The sequence below is a fragment of the Strongylocentrotus purpuratus genome, unplaced genomic scaffold, assembly GCF_000002235.5.
Source record: "Strongylocentrotus purpuratus isolate Spur 01 unplaced genomic scaffold, Spur_5.0 spur5_scaffold_7, whole genome shotgun sequence".
Taxonomy (NCBI): Eukaryota; Metazoa; Echinodermata; class Echinoidea; order Camarodonta; family Strongylocentrotidae; genus Strongylocentrotus; species Strongylocentrotus purpuratus.
The window spans coordinates 26,060,630-26,078,375 of NW_022145613.1; the positions used below are offsets into that span (position 1 = coordinate 26,060,630).

The following is a 17,746-nucleotide window of genomic DNA, read 5'->3' on the forward strand; positions in this document are numbered from 1 at the left end:
ATTACATCTAAAGAGGAAAAACACAATCCTGATGGGGCTATAAGCACATTCTCATAACGGAAGACTAAAAAGACGTTTGATGAGTTACATAATTATAACATCTATGTTATAACTACGAGCGAGCGTAGCGAGCGAGCTTTGGGGGGAAATTGCTCTTAGTCGCTTGAAATTAGGGGCACGTTTAATGACGAGAGGAAAAGGGGACACTTATCGAAAGGGTTAAGACACTAATATTAGTAGAAAAGAAAAGGAGCACGTGTCAAAGTACAAAGGCTAATTGTCAGAGGTGAAAATAGAGGCACGTCTTACACCTAAAAAAAAGAGGCACGCACCATGCAGGGATAAAAAGGGATTTTATAAGAATGGGAAATGGGCATTTGTCGACGGAAAAGAGGCACCCATCAGATTTTGATAGGGGGCGTTTATAAGAAGTGAAAAGGAGCACTTATGAAAAAGGGATAGGTTCCTTATTAGAAAGGGAAAAGGGGCACATATCATGTTTAAAAGGGTTATTATCAGAGGTGAAAAGGGGGCACTTATGCGAATGAAAAAGGGGCACTAATGATAAAGGGAAAAGTGCATTTGTTGAAAGAAAAATGGCACCGATCAGATTTGAATAGGGGCATTTATCGGAGGTGAAAGGGGGCTTTCATGAGAAGGGGGAAGTGGCTCTTATTAAAAAGAAAAAGAGGCACATGTTAAAAAAACGGGGCACTAATCAAAAATGAAAAGGGGTAATTGTTAGAAGGAGAAGGGGCACTTATAGGAAGAAAAAGAGCATTTATTTGGAAGGACAAGCGGGACGTGTAAAAATAAAAGGGGAATTTATATAAGATGAAAAGAGCACTTATCAGGAGGGGAAGGGGCACTTGTCAAAATAAAACGAGTATCTCTCAGAATTGAATAGGGTCATTTACAAGAGATGAAAGGAAACTTTTTTCATAAATGAAAAGGGGCATTTATGAGAAGGGAAAGGGGCTCTTTTTTAAATTGGGGCACTTATCATAAGGAAAAGGGACACTTATTAAACAGGAAAGGGGGTAAATGTGAAAATATAAGGTGCGATTATCCGAGTTAAAAAGGGGGTAGTTATTAAAAGGGGAAAGGGCACTTTTTACAAAGCAAAAGGGGAACTTGTCAACGCAAAAGGGGAACCTTTCAGATTTGAATAGGGCAATTATTAGAGGTGAAGGGGCGCTTCTTGTACCTGAAAAGAGGAACTTACTAGATTAAAAAAGGCACTTATGAGAATGGAAAATGGACACTTATAGCAAAGGATAATGTGAACTTGTCAAAGGAAAAGGGGAACGTGTCAAAATAAAAAGGGGCACTTATCAGAGGTGGAAAGGGGAAGGGGCACTTTTACAAATTAATAGGGGCACTTGTCAAAGTAAAAGAGGCACTTTTCCTATGTAAAAGGGAGCACCGTTTGGGTACTTGAACAAGTGGGGGGGGGGGCTGCAATGGGGGGGGGGGAGGAGAACCTCTTCTGTTAAGAGAAATTTTAATAACATGCTGCGGCCATAATACATTTTGAGACGTGCCCAAAAGGCCAAAGATGCATGAAGGCGCTTAATATAGGAGAAAAATATTGGCCTAAATGTATGATATTTTTGCACACGACAAGCGGGTAGTATACTGTTGTACGTGAATACCTCACAATCCGCAGTGACCAAATTGACAATTTGCGATTCTATGGTGCCTCCTATAAGGGACACGCAAACGCAAAAATTTGACGTATACTTATCCAACAATTTTTCGTTTTTTACGTCCAAGACGTGAAAATCAACAAATTTGACGTATTCTATGCTACCAATTTTTCTTTTTTTACGTCTAAGACGTGAAAATCTAAAAAATTGACGTATACTCGGCTTTGCTTGGTAATTTTTTCATTTTTCTGTACTCAAAAATGGTCCTGAAAATCTGCTTGAAAATCTGCGTCCAATATTTACGTCTGCGTCTCCTAAAAAGGAAACGCAGACGTGAATATTTGACGTGAATTTTTTTCAGTAAGCTGAGCACCATGCAGGAAGATAGGCGCAATGGGTTTGTTCTGCTATGTTATAAACAGCTTTATCTCGACATTATTATTGTACACCATTTTATTCTATGTTATGGACTAACTTTGATATACTATAAAAGGCCTCGATACATTACGCTTTGAAATTTCTCTCTCTCTCTCTCTCTCCTCTTTCTCCTAATGTCCCACCACTCTCTCGATCTCCCCTTCTCTCGATATTTTCCTCCTTTCTCCCTCCCAATCTGTCTTTCCCCTCTCTCCTCTTTCTATCAAAATCTGTCTGCCCCTCTCTATTTCTCTCTCCCAATGTTCCTTTTTCTCTCTCTCCTCTTTCTCGTTTCTCTCTCCCAATCTATCTCTCCCTTCTCTCTCCCAATCTCTTTATCTCCCCCCTCTCTCTTTGTCTCCTCTTTCAACGTTTCTCTCTCCCAATCTGTCTCTCCCCTCTCTCCTTTTTTTTTCTCTCTCTCTCTCTCTCTCTCTCTCTCTCTCTCTCTCTCGAATTTCGAATACACATAGTACAGACAGAATGGGAAGGGAGGAAGGACAGGAGAGAGAGAGAGAGGGAGAGAGAGAGAGCGAGCGAGATGTCAGTGCATGTCCCTTCAGGGCCATTAATGAGTACAGAAAAACGAAAAAATTATCAAGCATAAAAATACGTCAATTTTGTTTTTTCACGTCTTGGACGTAAAAAAACGAAAAAATTGGTTGCATAGGTATGGTATTCACGTTTTGCACGTGAAAAACGAAAAATTTGTTGGATAGGTATACGTCAAATTTTTGCGTTTGCGTGTCCCTTAGGAGCCACCATACGATTCGCATAGATTTAGTGGCCTTATATTTCAAACACTAATAAATTTCTTCTTTATTGGTCTGAGTTTTTCAAAATTCGCCATTCTGTTCCACTTATTCTTCCGCTCTCCGAACAATAGTGAATTATTGCAACTTGAGTTCAAGAGTGTTGTAACCAGGGGCGTCGCTATTGACCATTTTTAGTACATGGGGGGGGGGGGACAAAAATAGCCACCAATTACCGACAAATATATATTTTGCCTGTTTTTATGTTATAGCCAATTTTCCTTGCCACATTGCCCCGAAAATGTATTTATTTTAGTCCCGGTGTCAGAACAAGTCACGCGCCTCTATAGACAATTGGACCGCGAATCCTTCATGATTTAGCCGCGGACCAAAAAAAACCCCAGTTTTTTCGGGGCAATATGTGGCAAGGGAAATCGGCTCTAAGGCCAAATCAAAAAAAGAAACATGTTTAGTGTCCTGCCTTTTTTCCTTTTTTTTCTTCAAAATTGCCGCTCAAAATGGCCGCTCGGTACATTTTTCCTGAAAGTCGGGCTATTTCTCAAGATGGCCGCCGGTATTTTTTATTTTTTAAATCAGAAATAGATCATTTTAGCAGTATGTTTGTCAGGTTTTAATTCATTGAAGAAAAAAAAATAGGAGGCGGCCCCTAAAAAGAAAGCGGGCGGGGACGCCATGTATATTTCTTTAATGGCCTAACATAATAATGGGCAGAAGGCGGCAGCCAAATCTGGTATCAACTTAAAGCTTAGATCAGAGAAAATGGTGTTGATAAAATTAAAGCGGAAATTTCTTGAAATATAAAACATGGGTAATTAGTCCATTTTCAGTGAATTAGGCCTACCCTATAACATATTATGAAGATTGTGTTTCTATCCATTTTTAATTTATGCAGTGAAATGAACTACAGTGTATTTTGAATGTGTGAGAGCAATTTCATTTCAATAACTTAAAAACTTCATGTTAAATTGAAAGATTTATAAATAAGTCACTTTTGCACTAAAACTGTGAATAATATAGGATTTTGATGTTTGAAGGAGTAAATTTATACCATTATTGTGCATACCGGAATTAAATATTTTACTGAGGTATTCTGAGCAAAAAGGAAAAAAAATCACCGAAAATGACTTTTGACGCACTGTGGTTCCTCCAGAGTCCCTGGCCCACTCCTGTGCGACGGTTCAAACTTCTGCATTAACATGAGGATCGAGCAAGAATACCGACACTCAGGGGCGTCTCCAAGGGGGGGGGGGGTGTGGGGGTGTGGGGGGGTGCGACACCCCCACTTGTCAGGATATTGTAGGTAAAATTGCGCTGCCGTCGGGGAAAAAGAGAAAAAGGGGAGGGAAAAGAAGAGAGGGAAAGGGAAAGAAAAGAAAAAAAAGAAAAGGAAAAGAAAAGAAAGAAAGGAAAGAAAGGAAAAGAAAGGAAAGAAAAGAGAAGAAAGAAAAAGAAAAAAGAAAAAGAGGGAGAAGAAAGAAAGGAAAAGAAAGAAAATAAAGAAAAGAAGAAAAAGAAGAAAAAAGAGAAAAGGGAAACAAAAGAAACGAGGGATGAAAGAGAGGAGAGAGAGGGGAGGTAAGAGCCTGAGAGAGGAGGAGTGGGAGTAAAAGAAAGAGGGGGTTGTTGGGTGGAGTCGTCTCGTCGAGGGAGCAAGAAAGACACGGGTAAATAGGTTGCTGTGTCGGGTCAGCTGTGTCGGTATTCTTGTTCGATCCTCGTGCATCAATGCAGAAGTTTGAATTTTGTGAGATGTATATATTGTCGATCGGCCGACAAGTTTTTTTCCTACGAACTGTTACTTTTTATCCGCTGTGACGATGAGTACAACTACAATACTTGTATTTTCTCGAAGTTTCACTTTCCTATAATATCAGCTAAAGAAATCAGAGGTTTAAAATTTTCGGGGAAACTAAATTCAAACAAGGATTAAAAGTCAACAACGGTACGACGAAACGTCTTCCTGTCTCTTTATTTTGATGAAACGCCAAAAATTCCGCGCTTCGCGCGGGAGGGGAAACTTCATTTAGACGAGTCGAGAACGGTACAACGAATCGTTTTCTTTCTCTAATAATTTTAAGGAAACGTCTAAGCTTCCGGGATTCGCGCGGGAGGGGGAAAACTGAATTCAGATAAGGATTAAGAGTAGAGAACAGTACAACAAATCGTTTGCTTTCTCTTTAATCCTTATCTGAAACGTCAAAGCTTCCGCGCTTCGCGTGAGAGGGGGGGGGAACTGAATTCAGACAAACAGGGCTATAAGAGTCAAAAGCGGTACAACGAATCGTTTGCATTCTCTAATAATTTAAGGAAACGTCAAAGCTTCCGCGCTTCGCGCGAAAGGGGGGGGGGGAAACTGAATTCAGATAAATAGGGCTTAATAAGAGTCGAAAACAGTGCAACGAATCGTCTCCTTTCTATAATGATTAAATCAAACGTCAAAGCCTTCGCGCTTCACGCGGGAAGGAGGAAACTGAATTCAGACAAGGATTAAGAGTCGAAAACGGTACAACGAATCGTCTGCTTTCTCCAACGTCAAAGCTTCCGCACTATACGCGCTATTAAGGGGGAAGCTGAATTCAGACAATTAGGGCTTAACAGTCGAAAACGGTACAACGAATCGTCTTCTTTCTCTAATAATTTAATGAAACGTCAAAAATTCTGCGCTTTGCGCGGGAGGGGAAGAAACTGAATTCAGACAAGGATTAACAGTTGAGAACGGTACAGCAAATCGTCTTCTTTGTGTAATAATTTAAGGAAACGTCTAAGCTTCCGCTTCTAAGGCCTATCCACCCCCTCCCCCATGAGCGCGCTTCGTGATTCGCTTGCTCACTATATACCGCCCCTCCCTAAAATAAGATCCTAGCTCCGCGCCTGCATGCATTAAAAGATATGGCTATGATGCTGATTAAGTTGACGAAACTAATTCGTATATTCATGTCGTCGAGGAAAATGACCATTTTGCGCATACGCAAGTACTATAGATAGTCCATACAACAATTTAGCCTTCGGCCTCGGGTTTATAGGGTTAAATTTGTAAATATTGGGACGTTTAATTATGTCGGTAATTGGTGGCTAGTTTTGTCGGTAATCGTTGGCCTCTATACATGCACCCCCCCCCCCCACTGGAAAAGGTCTAGCGACGCCCCTACCGACACTGTTTTCTGCGTATCTGTCAGTGCTCCCTCGTCGAGACGACTCTATGAACCCAACATTTATGGGCCTACTCCCACCCCTCCTCTCTCTTACCCACCCCCCCCTCTCTCTCCTCCCTTAATTTCATCCCGTTTCTTATGCTTCCTTTTTCTTTCTTTTTTCTTTTTTTTCTCCATTTTCCCCATTTCTTTCCTTGCCCTCTTTTCTCTCCTTCCTCATTTTTCTTCTTTTTTCTCGTTCTTTCCTTTCTTTTCCTTCATTTTTTCTGTCCCTTTCCCTCTCATCCGTCTCCGATTCCCGACGGCAGCGCAATTTTTACCGACAATATCCTGACATGTGGGGTAGAGGAGTGAGGGGATATCGCATCCCAACATCTACCCCCCCCCCCCCCCAGCGACGCCCCTGGTTGTACCGATGATTGTGCAAGTTGAGTGACTCTCAAAACTTGTTTAAAAAAAGGCCAAAATGTTGAACAAAAATGAATGTGGGACTCGAGCAATATTGGCTTAATTGACGTAAGACCACTCGAAATTTATGAATGAAGTTCGCGCGCGCGCCGTGAATCCTTTCGAATACAAATCATCTGGACTTTTGACTTTGGAATTTGGTCTCTACTATTTTTAGCCTGAGAAAAAGATGCACTGCTAATAATCTCCCTATATGATCGTTTTTTATACACATAAGTGAACATACAACTTAAATACGAAGATGGTTGCCATCCTTGCTTTCTCTTACCCTATTTTTGTCTCATTTCTATTATTATTATTATAATTATTATTTTACTACTCGGACGGCTATGAAATGAGGAAATCTAGCAACTCAAATTCACCGTGATGACATCACCTGTATGCATACCATCCCAATGGTAATCCCTGGTTACCGAAACGTCATGCACCTTGATTCCAATAAAAGGAAACCCCTCACTGAGAGTAAAGGCGAGCAGTTCATACAACGGTAAACTGGCTAGAGGGAAACAAAATGTTATTAAATACTTCCAAAGATATACTTAAACGTGATCTTAAAATGATGAAAAAATTACTACTAATTTTTTATGTTTAATATGATTACTTCTAATGCCAAATAAACAGCTCTAATACAATGAATGGAAATGGAGCTTACATTTGTGTAAGGCGTATTAATTTAATATTCTGATTTTGAGTGATACGGCACTGTTCGCCGCCATTTTTACATTCTGCTTCTCACACAGCGACGACGCCCGATATATTTTGCGTGTATTAGAGGATCTAAATTTCCTATTTGAGGAAAAATACAGTGTAGGAGGAACTTGGCAAATTGACAGGGCGCAGTCAAAATTCTACAGACTTTAAAGAGTTTTACAAATAGTTAATACACTCTACCAGCAGTCATGGACATGGGGGATAACACTAAAATCAAGAATGAGCTAATTCACAAGGCAAAACTGGCAGAACAAGCCGAGAGGTACGATGACATGGCAGCTGCAATGAAGAAGGTGACCGAAATGAAGATGACGTTGTCGAACGAAGAAAGGAATCTGTTATCTGTAGCATACAAGAATGTTGTCGGAGCAAGGCGGTCATCATGGAGAGTTATCAGCAGTATTGAGGCCAAGGAGAGTAATGCCGACGGTTCTTCAAACGCACAGACCATGCAGACTGAAAGGAGAAAGGTCTTGTCAAAGGGCTACAGGGAGAAAGTAGAGAAGGAGCTTGAGGACATCTGCGAGCAGGTTTTGGTAGGTAGATCTAGATGAGAGCCTTACCGAATGGGGTTACCCGTCCTGGCTGTGTCACTTGTGTGGAGTGTTGTGGGTTGTGAAGTAGTGCGGTGCAGCCATTGACAGACTGCGCGTTGCGAATGGCATTGAATGATCGAGTTCGATGCTATAGATTCTAGACTAGGCCTACATGACCAGGGGCAAGAAGAATAAGATGGTCCCCACTTGATCTAACACTTGGACTAGTTACTAAGTCTCTTGCCTAGCTTTACACAGTCGTAGACCATATGAAATAGAGTTCCAAGTAGCCTAGACCTCTAGGGCCCAGATCTATGAATTTAATCCATCAACTGATCAATCAAAGGCATCACCTCAGTATCACCATGAATTTGATCACCAACTTAGGCTACATTATTATGACATTCAATGTTAATGCACAGCCCAGCATGCGATAGCGGTGAATGCAGAACACGTAAGGTTTCTTTAGATTGGTGCCGCCTCTGTGCAACGAGTCGCTTGCTGCCAGTTTACAGTGCGCACCGTTTGAAGAAACCGAGCGTACACTGCACACAGGAAGGGAGTCTCACGCCACCACGCTCATTCTCCCGCCATACCACCAGCTCGTAGCAATTTTCCACACAGCTGCGCCAATAGTGTCATTTTTGTATTATAAATGTTCACTAGACTCTATTATTATTATTCCTGCCACCACGCCCTTTCTCCCGCAATCTCCCGGTTTATGAATTTTTTTAAAAAAAAACGTGTAAACGAACCAGCTTACTCGTATTGTATAGATATTTTTTGCTCAATGGGGGGGGGGGGGGGGGGGTAGGATAGTGAGCACTTCAATTTTTTTCTTACTCGACACAATACATTCTTACTGAAGCACAATACAATACATACTGTCCGGATGGTTGGGTGTGTTAAGTAAGGGACTGCAGTCTTGGTTTATGATCTTAACTTGACTTAACAATTGTATTGTGCTGCAGTTTGCCGTGAATCCTGTGAGAAAGTGCATATTATAAGTCTTTGTTTTTAGGAAAAATGCTCCGAAAAAGATAAGATTAAGAAAATTGACACGAAACAGGTAATAAACAATAAATGATGACCTTTATTTGGACATTTGATGAATATTTACTTCATTTGGGTACGTTTTAGTAGGGTATCTCCACGCCGGAGTTACGGATTAAAGTTTGGATAGACTTCTGAACTAGCGCCGATATCCCTGCGTGAAGAGTGATATAGATCCAAACAAAACCTAAAATTAGGCTAAAAATGCATTTTGCATTTTGCAATTGCCCATTCCTGCACCCAATAAACCTTGCAAACCACCTTGGATTTCCTAATCCTACTCCTAGTCCAAATGGACGAGTTCTTCTTTCTACTCTTACAAAGCACTTTGTAATTCGTCAATTACCTTTCAGTTTCATGTGATACGTGTTCCTGATGATATGATCAACATGTGAATTAACAATGAACTAGTCTACACTTAACAATAACATTAACATTACAAAAACGCTCAATTTTCGCGAGAGATGGCTACGCACGAAGAACCTTGCGCATTGAGTGCTGTACAGTGAGTTTACGCGTTCTCATTGGCCAATCCGCTCGAGTGGCTTTGAATTTAAGTGAAAGAAGGCCTACTTAACTTAGCGCAACTTAAGTTCAATGGCAAAGTCAATACGTAATATTACTTCACACCAAAGAGATTTTGACACGTCCTGCTTTAAACAGAGGACGCACTTCACACATAACTGACGCACACACAGCATTGCAAACATATATGAAATAGAAAAATCAATGGACATCTTAGAATAAATTTCCAGTTTGTACCTTAAAAAAATTACTTAACTGAAAAACTTACCGGTAAGTGAAAAAATCATAACAAATAGGGTCTAGAGGGTTTGACTGAAATATCATAATTTTGGTATCCAAAAAACGGGAAAAATCGCAAGCTTGATCCTCGCACAGATATCTGACAGCGTTAAGTGAATGGAGAACAGCGATAGGCAATGTGGGCCCATGTCGGGCTAGGCTAGGCGCAACTTACGAAAATGAGGCCGAGATCGGATGAACGATCTGCGCATGGGCTAATTGTAAGCATTCTACGTGCCTTGTTGATTCTACTGGAAATGCAAATAGTCTACACACTGTTTTATTGCGTTGTAAATTGCACATTGTATTCTTTACGGGTCAGTTACTTAAAGGTTTTTTATTGTACTAATGAATTCCTCCTTGCATGCACATCTCTTTACACTATAAACCAGTAGTAAAATATCCTCTGAAATTGAAATACATTTTATGTATATGAAGTCTATGTTTGTGAATTTAAAAAGAAATGGAAAACTACTGGTAATGGTACATGTACATTTGTGTAGACCAGTAAGCAAAATTGAAAAATAATAATTGTTGGGGATGGCACCTTTGCACTCATCTGCAGCTTCAGTTATCTTATCTGCATAGGGGACACCTTGCTGTGTGTATTTATTATTTAGGCTTGCACATCTTCATTCTGTATACAAGGTTACTTCCCTTATATATTTAAATTCAGGATTTTCTATGTGAACTTTTTAAAGTGTGTCTACTGTAATCCGAAATAACAGTCTCAGAACTTCCCGCACTGTGTGATCCTATTTGTTCGAGAAAAATTAATATATATTATACACATTCATGCTCAATTCTCATGTGTAAACGTTAAATATAATTTTTCCCATTTTATTTCACTTCTTAGGAATTGCTTGACAAATTTCTCATACCCATTGCTGAGAATGAAATCAAGATTGACAAAGACAAAGGCGAAAAAGATTCACAGAATGCAGATAGCCATGTTTTCTATCTTAAGATGAAGGGAGACTACTACCGCTACTTAGCCGAGGTGAAGAAGGATAGCAAAAAAGATGGTAGGTATTTTCTTTTATAGGGCTTTTCCAAAGTATTTCACCTTGAGAATTTATGGGACAGTCTCTGTCCAAACAAAATTCATTTATTGCAAACTTGTTTTTCTTCCAATGTTTTGGTATGTTCTACATCCAGAGCACAACTTTAAAAATATGTTTAAATAGACAATTTTTTACAAAAAATGAGATACAAAACATCTAAAAAGAAATCATGTGCCAATCAAAACCCCATCAATGGAAATAAATTTATTGAATTTGTTTTGCTCAATTCAATTTGGTTCGCATTTTTGTAATAATTTCCTGATTGCAAACATTCTGCAAAGAAGAAGGTACATGTACCAGTATAATATGAGTAAATTTCAATGCAAAACAAATTTAAAAAGACAATGGAAACAATTAAACTCTGGAAGACTCCAAAATCCAAATGAGATCTGCTAAAAAGTAAAAACAATAAGAAGTACAAAAAGTTGTAATCAGTGAAACACCAATTGCCAACACTGACCTATCTTGCTGGGTCTTTTCCAAAATTGTATGAATTTTCATTTTCTCAGTTATCGATAATGGAATAGATTTGTTTCAAACAGGACCAGTACTTGTATGAAATATGCATACACAAATTTTATGGGGAAAACAATTTGAATGTTTTTTAGTACAGAGCAATTGGGAGGGAGGGAACCTCGCAAGATAGTAAGACACAGGTGTATGTCACAGAATTGCCAAATTATGTTTGATTGATCACAACTTTAAAAAAAAAAATCAGGGCGTTTCATGAACAATTCGTCAGTGGTTTTCACCGACCAATATCATGTTCACTGACAATTTAGTCAGCGCTGACTAAATTTGACCAATCACAGTCCTTGAAAATAGTCGGTGACAAAAGAAATTTGCTTAAACTTTACTGATCAGTTTCTCTCATTTTTCTGATTCTATTAAAACCAAATCCAATGTACATGTATATCAGGGTGGGCTTCTCATTAAACTGTTGCAATTGACTGTAGTGATATTTGGAAAAGAAATTTCTAACAAAAAAAAAACATGTTTTTGTTCTATCCCCAGAAATTGTTGAAAAATCCAAGATGGCATACCAGGCAGCAATGGAACAAAGCCAGACAAATATGGCACCAACACATCCCATCCGACTTGGACTGGCATTGAACTTTTCAGTTTTCTACTATGAAATTCTCAATCAGCCAAATGACGCCTGTGATCTGGCCAAGAAAGTAAGTTTGCTGACTGCTCTTTGACTGCCGGAGAACTTTCAAGATATAAGATTTTAATGTGCAGGCCAAATTCTTGCTAAATGAGGAATTAGTGGGATGATGCTGAGTAACTTGATATTGCTATTATAAAGTTGAGTATTCATGTGAGACCTAATCGGTCATCCTTGATGCTTTCTCTGCAATTTGATATTATATCAAATACATATTTACATACAAGCTATTAGGGACTAGTGGTGATGAGGGTAAGGCCGAGTCATCGCAGTTAACTATAAACCGGGGCCCGAAAGTTGTAAACCAGATTGGCCCCCGGTGCCCCTATAAATTTCTGCATGTGAGACGACACTATAGATTTTGCAAATAATTTATACATGCCTGAAACTTGGCAAAAAGCGGGATAGAAGATCACTTTTACTTAAGTTAAAATTCGTTGTCACATTTCATTCTCCCAAGAAAAGATCTTATTATATTCTTGCGTAAGACTTATCTATTTTTGGATACCTGTTTTTGAAAGTCCGTTTTGCTTTCAAAAGAGAGAATTTCTCTGAGTATTTTCCTGGAACATGTTGGTTCATATTAGCAATTGGCATTACAAATGTGAACATACGTAACCCAAGATGTTTGAGAAGAAATATATGACAGAAATTTACTATTTTAAACCAGGAAACCACACAAAATTGTCTCTCGTATCCGCATCTCTAGCTCTCTCGCTCTGCCACCCTATAATCTCTCTTCGATGCAGACTCCTGGTGAATGCTGCAAAGTAAACTTTTGCAATCGAAAGTGGATTTGGGATTGAGATTTGCAAATCACTCAAGCACCATCTGATCTCATTGTGAAAACTGTACTTTGAAGAAGAAAAACGTTGTCAATTTTCAGTATTCATGGCCAGAATATTCACAATCTATGCTTTGGTATCATACCTCTATTCTCAAAACTGTATTGATATTGTGGTAATGTTGATGAAACCAGATAGCAATTTAAAAGTTTTGCTAGGACGCAAATTTTGTTTTGCTATGTGAGCTAAGCTATTCTGTAGTTGATTCCACTCAAGAGTCAAGTCTCTTCAACTCTTGCGGTTCAGACAGCAGTGGCACTTTTGTTAGCTCCGTGTGTTTCGGGGTGGGCAGCATGCAACTGAATTTTCATCTTTTTTACTCAGATTTTCTTGTAAAAACTTTACTTTGCAAATGATTACCACAATTTATTATACATGGCCAGAATAATCACAATTTTAATTTCCCCTATTCTCAAAAACAATATATAAAATTGCAACAATCATGATGGAAATAAATCACAAAATTCAATTTCTCTGACTTACCCACAAGTCAAAGGATGCCTATTAAGTCGACACATTTTACTGACTTACGAGATCGACTTACGTGAGATTATCTGTATATGCTATTTAAATGTCGGTCAAAGGAGCGACGGCTTTCTGAAAACTCAAAATCTAAAGCTTTGAAAATCAGAAGTTGTCAACCTAAAATCTAGCTATCAACTTGATAACATCATCTTATGTGGAGTATGCATATTCCTAACAACTTTGTATTGAAGTAGACATAGCTCATCACCTCTGCTATATTGGACGGCCACATGTTAAGTCATCACTGTAATTGCAGTAAAAATGACCCCTGTTGACCCGTAATTTAGAGGGTTGTGGAAAGATTTTAATTTGGTTTTGTGTAATACTGGGTAAAAGACATTTTTTTTTCTCTTCCTTCAAACTTGTAGTCGACATTCCTCCAGCTTTCCGTTGATATAAAATTGTATTTTCATCAGATAGGGTCTTTAATTGATAATGTTTATGTATTGTATTCTCTTTGATAGGCATTTGACCAGGCCATTGCAGAACTGGATCAACTTCAGGAGGATTCATACAAAGACAGCACGCTAATTATGCAGCTACTCAGAGACAATTTAACTGTAAGTATGGAATATTTATACATTGGAACAGTTACCTGAAAATCTTTTTAGTCTCGTAATGCCTCTGTCTGTCATCAAAGGTGTTGGTTTAGGCTTTAGTCCAAAATTGCATTTAACAAAGGGATTTAGTCTGGTCTATTTTTTAATTTTTGTTCAACATGATTTGAGTAGAATACAGACCACTGTGTTTTGGGGTTCATCCTGCTTACATATTATACCATCATACACGATATACCAACGTAGCTACATCAACATGTAGTCCTGACATGTCAACATGGATTAAGTTTAAATTTGTTCATCCTGCTAGGACTAAGCAAGAAATATTAGTTTCAATAACTTTCCAGCTTCTTTCGTGCATAAAGATGATCGGAAACTGACCTTTAATATGAATAGCCAAATGATGTGAATCGGTTTCGAATTGGTGTTGGTTTATGGGTGAAGATAGAGACTGTCAGTAAATTGGTGAATAGTGAGAGAATGACCTTGTGTACATTGTTGCTGTAAACAATGGCAATGTTAAGATCATGTTTTGCATCTGCTTTGGGATATTCTCTTTAAAATGCTAGTATCTCTTCAGTGTCTCTATCCCTTTATTAAAATGCCATTACAAACTTCAGAGACGGTCATTAATAATGTGGTATTCTTACATACATACTGTATATGTTTATATATATATTTTGTGTGTGTCTTTCAACAGTTGTGGACGTCAGATAACGCCGATGAAGCAGGAGACCAAGAAGACCCCCAACAGTAAAATTACTTTAGCTGAATTATAGGTGTGCCATAAATGTTCTCATAATCACAAATAGTGTATCCAAACAAATAGCTTGGATAAAGCATTCAAACTCTTCAATGTCTCATTTACCCATTCTGGAGATAGAAAGGAAAGAACGAAAAGGGCTTGGTGACTTAAAAGGATGTGGAAAATGAGTGTTCAATGGTGAAGGGTGCTTATGTTGACGCATTGAAGACACCTAGTGTTTACATGTCTGTGGCAGATGGATTTTTGAGCCTATGGTGTAAGTTTCTTTTGCAACCAAATTGTGTCACAATCTTTTGATTGAGGAAAAATTGTAAACTGACAGTTGAACTATCAAATAATTCTGTTCGTTTCTGTAGGTATTTCTAAAAAATGAAGATCAGTCACTGTTCAGTGTTAAATGGCACCGACTCCGTGCCATGCATGTTTTTGTAGCTATCACATCTTCTGAAGGGTTCAAATTGTATCAAAGGTATACAAAAACTAAACTAAACAATAAAAAACAAATATGTGGAAAGGGGAATGAATTTAAAGAGCATCAGACTAGGTATGCATAAAGTACTTGCCTTTGTGAAACTTTACATTTTATTGTGTGCAGAGTAAGGATCTGGCCAAATATCAGCAGAGAGAGAGAGAGAGAAAAAAAAAATGTCTTTATTTATTTCTAGCAATCTATTTACAATGTACATGTCCATGTCTATGTTATTGCTAGATAGATTATTTTGTGATATTTTTTTTTGATGAAACTGAACTTAAAGGATTCCATGATGCATTTAATTGATTGTTTATTGCACTTTTTGTAATTGCCTTTGAATATCCCAGAACCATACACTAACTGTGGGTTAGGACTCGTATTTAATCTGTTTCCCTCTGTTTAGAATGGACTAATGCCATAGGAGATAGCAATCACCCATGACCCTTTTTATTTAATTTTTTAATTTTATCAATTTTACTGTTGATAATACCCCTTGAGGCAACAGTAGGAAACAAACTTGTTATGAGTTGGTTACTGCAGTATGTATCACCAATTGAGACTTCTTTGTAATTGCTTTTGTTTGAAGTGACAGTTTATTTGTAACCCTCCTTCAGTCGACCAACACTGCACTGAATCTCACGTTCATAGAATTCGAAAGGTGGAAATGTCTATTTTCAAAGGTTGTATTTTTGTTTATGCTGTAATATTGCACATCTTCCTGTGGTGCACCAGTAATATTCATTAGGATGTTTTGATACATGTCTTGCCCTGGAGGTTAGGTTGCATTTTGTCATTTGACTGAGGCTCTACTTGAACAAAACTTGCAATACATGTAAAGAGAAGATGCTATTTACGCTTGGCATCGGCACGAGGCGGTCATCCAATGGGAAGGATTAAGATGCAATTGACAAATGTACTCCAAGTGGGAAAAGGGAAGTTGACAGATATATGCATAGATGAGAAAATTCATTGATAGCACTCTACCAGTTCCTTTGCGATGCATTGGATCACATGTTTATTTAATATCTGTGTCGTTGTGAATGTTTCTGGTTCAATATGTATCGGAAATGTAGCATTTATGCATTTTTTTATTTGTGATAACAGATTTGACAGACAAGTGTAATTGAACTATAAATTGAATATTATGTTTTACTGTGTAGTAATTTGTGATATATTCTTCCTGCAGGGACAACTGTATTTTTTTCTTCATTTTCCCCCATTTGCCTTAGATATTAGGTTGTTAAAAAGGTGAGTTCTGTAGATTAGATAATTTTAGAGATTAGAATGCATTGTCTGAAAATAGGAATGTATACATATATGTACTTGTTCTGTATTGTTGCTACAGAACCGTCTCATGGCTTTGATAATCAAACCATCTGCATTTTTATTTTGCCTACAGTAATCGATGCATTGAGATATGTGTGCCATGCAGAGATGGCAAACATGTACTTGAGGTCCTTTCTACTCGTACTAAACCCCCAAATGCGTGCTTATTTTGGGAAATTTACAAATCATTACTAGTGATGTTAGAAGTCTATGGAACTTGTATAATTTAGATGAATTGCTAACAATGCATAGTACGTGTATTTTTGTCCAGTAAAAGAAATGCTTCCCAGGACGTATTCAGTACCAAATTTAAAGGATTTTCTTTTTCTTCTTTAAGATATTCTATCTTCATGTATTGTGTTAATATGAAGAGAAAGTTTGTGGTTGTCTCACAACTCCATTCTCTGTTAAGATAGAAATATAAACTCACAGTTATGCTAAATCGCTAATGATAATCATGGCCGTAAGCTATTAACAATTGAAGAGAAATGCATGCATTTTAAGCTGAAAAAAAGTTGTATTACCCTAACATTGTATCCTGTGAAACTGTCGTTGCACAGTTAAACAATTATAATGTCTGTTGTCTGGAAACTGCTGTACATTGTTTCGTTCTTTACTTCATGTTGTGAATGGAAGAGTATTGAGATAAATGATTGAAATGAGAGACTGAAAAAAGTTTTTTTTTAAGGTAAAAGCGAGTTCTGGTGATGAAATTTAAGAAACTGCCTGTAAACGGTCAGAGATGCAAGCATTTTGAATAGTCGAAATGATGCTGAAAATTCTATGCACTGCGCACAAATGATGAATTTGGGACCACCATGATTTATGGCACAAAAGTTTGGTCCAAAATTTACGTTTTTTTTCTTGTCACATTCTAGAAAACAGTGCATGTTTAATGTGAATGAAGAGCCAAAATTAAATGGATTGAATCTTTGCACAGCACAAAACGTACACCAATTTTGTACAAGAGTCTGAAAATTGGACTACCGGTATTACTAGCATGATTGCAATCACTAAAGTCGATTCGAAAACTAACGATCGTTATTTTCCAACTAAAAGACATTTTTAAGCCTTTTCGTTTTGAGGGAAGTTCAAAATTACTATTATCTTTCAAATGCTGTTGGAATATAACCTTTTGATTGTTGGGGCCTGCAAATGGGACATTGTACCTTTAAACCATGCGTTTTATATATAGAGAGAGAGAGGTAGTTTGGAATCTTGTTTGGTCGAAAGAAAGATTTTCCTTCTTATCAACACCCCTTCCCCTCCCACTGCCCACTGCCCGGATATGACTAAAGATTTTGACAATTACGGGGGGAAAAAATATCGAAGGCGTACATGTGCAGGATTTTATGATGGGAGAGGGGGCCTGAAACCATGCGCGCCGGAACTATGCCGGAACACACACTCTTGGTGCTCCCTCTAATTAATTTTCGACCAACTTGTCTTTTTTGGTTTGA

The 17,746-nt window shown here is 38.2% G+C and overlaps 1 protein-coding gene across 1 annotated transcript; it reads left to right on the top strand.

Moving 5' to 3' along the window:
• Positions 1–7,174: 7,174 nt before the first annotated feature.
• On the top strand, positions 7,175–16,877 carry LOC575018 (14-3-3-like protein 2). Its single transcript, XM_775437.5, has 5 exons — positions 7,175–7,706; positions 10,420–10,588; positions 11,642–11,805; positions 13,630–13,725; positions 14,423–16,877. Exons 1-5 carry the CDS (start codon positions 7,359–7,361, stop codon positions 14,477–14,479), a joined length of 834 nt encoding a protein of 277 aa, XP_780530.1. The 5' UTR covers positions 7,175–7,358; the 3' UTR covers positions 14,480–16,877.
• The last annotated feature ends 869 nt before the right edge of the window (positions 16,878–17,746 follow it).

Bases quoted from the DNA above. Each gene is read 5' to 3' on its own strand.
- LOC575018 (XM_775437.5), top strand. From the start codon at position 7,359: ATGGACATGGGGGATAACACTAAAATCAAGAATGAGCTAATTCACAAG. The intron at 7,707-10,419 runs GTAGGTAGATCT...TTCACTTCTTAG, and splicing joins ACATCTGCGAGCAGGTTTTG to GAATTGCTTGACAAATTTCT. The intron at 11,806-13,629 runs GTAAGTTTGCTG...TCTCTTTGATAG, and splicing joins CCTGTGATCTGGCCAAGAAA to GCATTTGACCAGGCCATTGC.